Genomic DNA, 8,845 nt, shown 5'->3' with positions numbered 1-8,845 from the left:
TTAGAATGTAAGCTCTACGAGCAGGGCCCTCCTGTCCCTTCTGTGTTGAACTGTACTGTAATTGTGCTGTCCACCCTCTACATTGTAAAGCGTTGCGTAAACTGTTGGCGCTATATAAATCGTGTATAATAATAATATATATGAAATTAATTGCGTATTTCATCTATGCAGCTTACGTGTGGCTTGCATAGCTATACAATACCATGTATAGGATTGTATAGTTTCACCCCTTTCATGAATTGCAGCCCTTTGCATGACGGTTGCAGCGTCGTACAGTTTAGCTGCTTTGTCGAATCTTAGAACATTCGACAGACACCACAAGCCTTCAATGACAGATTCGACCTTAATTCATTTGGATTTTCGGACGAATGCATTTTTTAACTAAACAAAATAAATAAAAACGAATTTTGGGAGAAACAAAATAAATGTATTTTTCGGACGAAAACTAAATTTTTAAACAAAACATTTCAGTGTGCACATGTCTAATGTATATTCAGAAAAGGCTTTTATTAGCTGAATGCATTTGATTTAATTGATTTGGTTATCTCTGAAGCCTCGTACACACGACCGAGGAACTCGACGGGCAAAACACATCGTTTTCCTCGTCGAGTTCCTTGTTAGGCTGTCGAGGAACTCGACAAGCCAATTTTCTCCATTCCCGTCAAGGAAATAGAGAACATGCTCTCTTTTTGGCCCGTCAAGTTTCTCGACAGTTTCCTCAATGAAAATGTACACACGACCGGTTTCCTCGGCAAAAAATGATCTCCCAGCAAGTTTCTTGCTGGTTTTTGCCAAGAAACTCGGTCGTGTGTACGAGGCTTGAGTAGTGGCTGGTTCACATTGGAGTGCACGTGTTTCCTTGCGGCCCCTCGTATTCCAGTTTTGACATTCCATCCATTTGAGTGGGCTGCAAAATGCCCTGGAATGTGCAAAAAGGTAGTGCAAGCACTACTTTTGCAAATTGCACTTAACCAAACTACATGCTACTGCAATACCATGTGGTTTGGTGGCCACATATACGCTACCTTTACTAGATGCATTTCGGGTGCCATTAACAATTAACTGGCGCTTGTTTGCATCTTGCAAGGGCAGCGTGTTCACGTGTAGCGCGAGATACATGCACGGAACACACCTTTGCCACGGTGCCTTCCGGTGTTAACTGGCCCTAACATTAATTACTTCTTTCAGTAGTGTAGAGGGTTTAGCTGCTTGCAGAAGGAAAATTTCAAGATCTGGAAATGGAGAGATCATAAGTTCTTAATGCTGTAATATTATATAATGTAAAACCACTCTGCTTGCTATTTTTTTTTCTGTTCCCGGTGTTTTTTTTGCTTGCTTTCATTTTTCGCACCTCCTCATTTGATATATTTATCGCTCTTTCCTCCTTTGTTTCCTATGAAGTTCCCTTTCTTTCCTATTCTCTCTTTCATCCCCTTCACACACTCATATACCCTCACTCCCTTTCTGTGATTCATTCTTATTCTGTGCGTCCCCCAACCCCAGTCTTCCTTGCTTTCTCTTTCTGAAATATTTGCTAAATCTCAGGGGGTCTGAGACCAGGAGTAAAACAGGGGAGAGGAAAAAGAGCAAAAAAAAAAAAAAGACAGAAACAAACTTTGTCCATACAAGGATGGAGAGGGGGAGGGAGAGCAGTGCGTGTGGGAGAGCGAAAAAAAGAGAAAAAGACCTCCCTCCCAAATCCACAGGCAGAAAGATAGTAGTACTTCATTTCAGATTTCGTCTGTTAAAAACATCAGACTGGAGACAGCTAAAGTACAGACAAAGAGCAGAAAGATGACAACCACTTCCTAACCAGACTGTGATGTGAGATAACTGGCTGCTTCAGAGAATGAAGAAGGAAAAGTTATATCTTGGAAGACCAGCACAGATATACTAACAAGCACTGAAATTGGCTCAAGGAATTCCACATAAAAGGAATACAGCAAGGTTATATGAGAAGTCAATTAAATCTTTGCCAACACCATGAGGATGAAACTTACACAGCTACTCTTACGGAACTATTGATGCAAATGTGACCAGCCACAGAAACAGCTGGAAAGAGCGAATCCTGAGCTGTATACGTTACATTTTATCAGAAGGATAAAGTTCAGTCTGCAGGGAGGCTTATCAGACTTCCTCCACAATACTGCACACCAAAGCAACCATCAGTTCAACCAAAGGAATCACCATGTTTTTATTTATCCTCAATCTGCAAGTTGTATTATTCCTTCCTATTTCACTTTCCTATGAACTTAGAGAGCATGATGCCCTTTGTGGGCCAAGTGACTCATGTTATGCAGTCTTGTACCAGCGACGCACGTTTCTGGAGTCTTGGAGAGCTTGTCGTGAAAGAGGTGGCAACCTAGCAACCATCAAAAATGCTCAAGAAGCATCTTTAGTTGAGCAACTTCTTACCTCCTCAACAGGTTCCCACAGTGATGGAGACCCGCAGCTAAGGCTTTGGATTGGCTTGCAGCGTCAGCCCAGGCAGTGTGCTCCTCAAAAGCCTTTGCGTGGTTTCACGTGGACTACTGGAGACCAAGACACCGCTTACACTAACTGGGTTAGCCAGCCGGTGTCAGCAGGGCCGCCAAGTTCCTGTTCAGCACCACGATGCGTGGCAATTGGATTGGGCCATGGTAAACCAGAGGATGATTTTAAATGGCTGGAAGGATCTTGTACATTACCTGTTGATGGTTTTATATGCAAGTTTCGCTATCAAGGATTGTGTTCAACTTTGACTGAACAAAATGTTCGCTATTCTTTACCCTTTGGCTATGAGGGTACCTGGCTAGACTTGCTTCCATTTGGCACTGTTGCAATAGTGTCATGTGAAGGTCAGCATCAGAGCATGTCTGTCCTCTGCATGTTAAAAGAGGATGGTACTGTTGGATGGAACAAGGATGGACCTTTTTGCCAACATCCTGAAGAATTACAATGCCAGGACTGTCAACAGCTGTGTGATAAAGGTGTTTGTAGCTGTCAAGAAGGGTATGTACTCCAGTCAGATGGACACTCCTGTGAACCAGAGGATGACCATAACTACGAAGCACAAGGATGCCCTTGTCAATACCAATGCGTAGCTGGAGCAGGTGGTCAGGGGTACCAGTGCATATGCCCAGAAGGCTATGAACTGGCTGCTAATGAACATAGTTGTGAAGATGTAGATGAATGTGAAGATGAAGAAACATGTGAACACTTATGTCAAAATACTCTGGGCTCATATACTTGCTCTTGTGACTTGGGTTTTACTGTTGCAGAAGATGATCCTGAGCGCTGTGTAGATATAGATGAATGTCGTATTGCTCGTATGTGCCAACAGATGTGTGTGAACTATATTGGGGGCTTTGAATGCTACTGTAGTGAGGGCTATGAACTGGATGCGGATCGTGTGAGCTGCAATCCCCTGGATTTAATGGAGCCTAGACATGAGCCAAATCCATCTGTGACTAGAATTTTTGAGCAAGAACCAGAGACATTTGAAACAGCAACTGATGGTTGGTATTGGACAGACTTAGATGACACAGAAACTCCTGATAGTACTTATACAGACCCACCAACAACATCGCTTAAAAAAGAAACAACTGTGGAGCCAACTTTAAATACATTTTCTGACACAACAACAGACCCAATGGACTGGGAAAACCACATGGAAATAACAGCTTCACCCACTGTTACCCCATCTCAGACCATACCACCATCCTATAAGATGGATAAAACCAGACGAACCACTTTCAAACAAGTACCACCTAGAGTTTCTTTATTGTCTTCAACAGTTCCTACAAGGTACTTATCAACTACATTACCACAAGATGAATCAAATGTTAATGAATTGCAGAGGGAAGAGGTCACATCTGCTATCTCCACAACGGTTCAACTCAGAACCACTACAGTTTTGCCGGAGCAGGCTAGGATATCAACAACAGACCCTTACATTTTCGTAGAAGAAGATAAACCTACAACAACAGACCCTTACATTTTGATAGAAGAAGATAAACCTACAACAACAGACCCTTACATTTTCGTGGAAGAAGATAAAACTACAACAACAGAGATGCCAATAACAAGAGTACATATAAATAAAAACACAGCGCCTTCCCTGGACCTCTCAATGTCGAATCATATTGGAAATGCTGTATCGTCTGATTTATCATCAGTTTCTTCCAACACACCCCAAGAATCAAAGGGTAAAAGGGACAACCGATGGTTGGTGGTAGCCTTACTTGTTCCTCTGTGTGTTTTTCTAGTAATTATGTTGGCCCTTGGTATTGTGTACTGTACACGTTGTGGAGGGGAAACAAAGCCTCGGAGTGTCACTGACTGCTATCACTGGGTAACAGGTGGTGGACCAGAAAAAGGCCTTCCTCCTTCAGGGGTAGAAATACCAATCAATCGAGGAGCTGTTTAAAGAAACAGGAGGATTCTAGAATTTTAAATTGGATAAAGTAGCCCTAAATGTGGGACTCACATGCGATCATGTTTTTTCTGGGCTTGGTGCAGATAAAAAAAAAAATCACAAGTACTTGCATAATAATCTTAGCTTGATTACTTTTGTCTTGTGATTTTGTCATTGTACAGGTTGTGTAGGCCACACACATTGAAGATATTTATAAAGTAGAAAACCTGGCAATTTTTTACTTACTGAAATATGTCGATTTTTTTAATTTCACATAATCCTAAAAAGTATGTTATAATAGCATACACATGAAATTGCCATATTATGGTTTAAGAATATTCCCCTAAAAACCTCTCTATTTGGGCTTATTCAATGATTCTGCACAAAAAAAAAAAAACTTATAGCATCCAATCAGAGCTTGATCATTAAAATTTGATTCCTAAACATTCTGATTGGTGGATATAAGTTCTACCACTTGCTCTTTTACTCCTGCTTCATTCAAAAATGTGTCTTAATATGTTGGCCTCATTATTTATATAATGCTCTGCTCCTATCTGTCATCATTCTGTCTACTCAGCAGAACTCCACAGTTCTCATTATTCCTAATTACAACATTCTTTACCAACTTAACATTTGAACCAATGCTAAGTAGTTACTTGCATATTTCAGGCATCTCTGGGTAACCCAACCCAATTTCGGCATTTGTTGCTGTTGTAATCTTTCACTCTTAATTAATGAAGGATGATATCCAATTGATTCTAGATATGTGCACAGGGGCAGACTGACCATTCAAGCACTCGGGCACTGCCCGAGGGCCCCATGCCACTAGGTGGCCCCATCAGGGCTGCCAGGCTCAGTAAAACCAGGGACAGTATGTAAAATTCTGTGTTTTTTCTTTACATCTGTCCCTGATATGTCTGATACCGACATGCTTTTGATGTGAAAATCTCGAGATTTTATCTGCCCCTCCTCTGCACTGCCTCCTGGCGTGGTGGCCATCTGTATGCCCGGGGTCCCCATAATCTTCTATTGTCCGGGGGCCCTATGAGTTGTCAGTCCGCACCTGTATGTGCACACCACTCATCATGTATGTGTTTGGTAATGTTTATTTTTTCAATATTTGTGGTGACAGTATTAATGGCACTCTCAGTAGGAAGGTGAATTATTATAATGACCAGTTCAAATTCCAAATGTAATGATGACTTGAAAATGACGATGTCTATGCAATTACATACTGTGGTAACAAATGTGTATATGTGTCTCAGTACCGGACTACCATTATGACAACAGGATACTCAAGGGGTGGAAAAACCTTTGGGGACCTCTCACAAATGTAATTCTGTTAATTGTGTGTTTAGCATATAATGTTTTCTAACATATTATTGCCCCATCATTATTTCCTAAATCTCTTGTAACACAATCCACCAATCCCTCCTGTGTTACCTGGATTACAGAAGCCTCTTTCCACCTACCCCTTAGTTGTATTGAAAACTTTCTTCAACTCTTGCACTTGTCTGGATCATGTGAACACTGCTTGCATGTATTAATAATTGAAGAATTCCATAGTGATGGGCGAGTCAGGGATGCAAAAGCAATATACTGTGTACTGCTAGATGAATGAGACATTATGTTTTGTCACTTTGAATGTCTAAATGCCTTTGATTCCAGTGTGGTGTATCAATCTGCATCTTGTTCTGGCACCAAGGGTTCATTACCAAAAGAACTGTTTTTTTTGTTTTTTTTTATTGTTCAGAACATGTTTTTGTGATTTTAAATGTCCTTGCTGTAATAAGGATGAGAGTAAGCAATGCAATTTTTTTGTTTGTTATATTATAGCTAGGTTTCCATATAATGGATACAGTATGAGTCATGAGTATAACAAATGGATAACATTTAAACCGACAAAATCAAAAACACAAAGCCACAAATGTCATTCTATCAATGCAGGGATTTGTATGTTTTTTTTGTATTGTACAAACTGCACACAGTGCTGCAGTAAGCTGCAATAGGATTGTAAAAAAAAAAATGTCCCTTTTGCACTGATTGGGCCATGTCACTGCTGGTCAGATTTCTCATTCCAAATCTAAATGTTAGCAATATAGAACTGTATACTGTTTAAAGTGATAGATAAATGGGGATGTATTAGAAACTCCATTTATGTTTTTGTCGTTTCCCTATTTGGAAGCCCAGATAGCAAGCAATTGTGCTGCAAGTTTGAAAATTACTTGCTAAGCTATTGCTAGACTTGCCAGGCTTCACAAGTTTAATGCGCAATTGAGCCAAGTTTCGCATTGCATGACTTTCTTTGCAAACATTCTGCAAGTTCTGGATTAGTTATGTTGTGCAATAGTCATCCCACCACAGGGGGTCACTGTGGCTAAATTTTCATGCTGTAGACTTGCAGAGTGCTTGCTCTAGAGCCATGGGTGCTCAACCTGTGGCTCTCCGGCTGTTGCGGAACTACAATTCCCATGAGGCATTGCAAGCCGCTGACAGGTACAAGCATGTCTCCCAAAGGCTGAGGCATTATGGGAATTGTAGTTTTGCAACAGCTGGAGAGCCACAGGTTGAGCACCCATGCGTCTAGACCCACCACTGCAACTTTGCTTTTGCTAAAGAGTTGCCACGCAAATTTGCTACAAATTGGAAGTGTCAACTAGAATTTGTGCTTGAAGTGCTCTTCAAGTGTACAACTTGCCAGTGAAAATGTGTGCAAGTTAACAGACTTACAATTCAACACTGCTACAAATGTGTGGAAAGTTATGCTTGCTATCTGGGAGATTTACCTTTCTTGGCCTAGTGACCACTGTCATTGAGAAAGACAATAAAGGGAATCTCTCCAGCAAGGACACAGACCTCATAAAAACAGGGCTTTTTTACTTCTGAAGCCTCGTACACACGGCCGAGGAACTCGACGTGCCAAACACATCGAGTTCCTCGGCCAGTTCAGCACTGAAGCCGCCGAGGAGCTCGGCGGGACGAGAGCTCCCATAGAACAACGAGGAAATAGAGAACATGTTCTCTATTTCCTCGCCGAGCTCCTCGTCGGCTTCCTCGGCCGAAAGTGTACACACGACCAGTTTCCTCGGCAGAATTCAGCCAGAAGCTCGGTCGGAAGCTGAATTCTGCCGAGGAAACTGGTCGTGTGTACGAGGCCTGAGACTTAGTGGAACTCAGTTCCTCTGGCTCTGGCCTTGGCTCCCTGCTGATCATAATCGGTGGCTCAACGCGATTGGCACTGCGCTGACAAGCCATTCACCTCTGCAGCTAGGGGTTCGGATCCCTGTCTCAGCTACATGTGAATTGAGTTTGGTGGTCTCAGCCCGGCTCCCGGTGGGTGTGCTATGCGAGGTAAGCCTGCGCTTAGTACGCCCACCCCCCTCCCACAAAAACCACCACACTTACACGCACTCGAAATTGGGTTAACATGCACGCACTTTGACCACGCGGTCTCTAAAAAAAGACAGGCGAAGGACTAACGGGGCTGGTTGAGCGGGCTAGATCCTCTCACTCCCTTATAGGGAGTCCCTCTGCCCCGTTGGGCTTCAAAGCGGAGCAGGTAGGGTGGGCTGTGTGGGAGGACCCCCTCACACACACACCATTGCCACCCGGGGCATGGAGAAAGGTGGCAGATTGCCTCTGGGGGAGGCCTGCCTACTCCCAACTCCTGCAGTCCGGCTCCTCTCTCGAGTACACGCACAAAATACACTAGAAAGAAAAATCACTTGTAAACACAGAAGTCCGGCTTCTATGTTTACAAGTGAGAGCTTGTTACCCATTGGCTCCCACAAATTGTAGATCCCACTGAGTGTAGGACAGGAACAAGGGAAATGCAGGTGCCCAGGGTGCAGTCATGGGCAAAAGGATGCACGTGGTACGCTGCACCCTCTGTGATTTCCATTTTTTCTGTGGCCCCCACTGGATGATCTCCCTGCAAGTGAGAGAGGCGGAGCTCTGGATACAGTGTGGAGGGAGAGCGTTGAGTTCCTGCAACTCTCCTCTGAGGAAAAAAGCCCTGCATTATAAAACCCTTCCAGTCTGAAAAAAAAAGTGTTTTCATTCATATATTTATCTCTTTTGGGGAGATTTGCCTTTACTTCCTGTCTTGACGACTAAGGAAATTTTCCTAATGGAGACACAGAAAGCAATTAAAAACCTCTGTATGGAAGGAGAAAAGCAACAGACGGCAATCATGTACAGTCCATATATACATTTTTTTGGATGTTTTGAATTGTATAAATCCAACATTCTTTGACGAGCTCAAAGGGCTTCCCTTCATTAGGAATTGGTAACTGGACTAGTGAAATAGGAAAACTCCCTTAGGATATTACAATGGCACCTGAGGTTATCATTCCTTCAGAGAGTCTTAGGACGCGGCGCAGTGTACCCACAGTTTCCGTGCTAGTTACACACAGTTTTTCATGGACTTCTATTATGTCCAACGTTTTT

General features: G+C 42.7%; 1 protein-coding gene across 1 annotated transcript; it reads left to right on the top strand.

The window, feature by feature from the left end:
• Positions 1-1,621: 1,621 nt before the first annotated feature.
• CD248 (CD248 molecule) lies at positions 1,622-4,696 on the top strand. The gene has a single exon (XM_040328870.1). It carries the CDS (start codon positions 2,189-2,191, stop codon positions 4,406-4,408), a length of 2,220 nt encoding a protein of 739 aa, XP_040184804.1. The 5' UTR covers positions 1,622-2,188; the 3' UTR covers positions 4,409-4,696.
• Positions 4,697-8,845: the final 4,149 nt, after the last annotated feature.

The sequence above is a fragment of the Rana temporaria genome, chromosome 11 (genome assembly GCF_905171775.1).
Source record: "Rana temporaria chromosome 11, aRanTem1.1, whole genome shotgun sequence".
Lineage (NCBI taxonomy): Eukaryota > Metazoa > Chordata > Amphibia > Anura > Ranidae > Rana > Rana temporaria.
The sequence above is the reverse complement of the archived record's forward strand: the minus strand, read 5'-3'. Positions and strand labels throughout refer to the sequence as shown.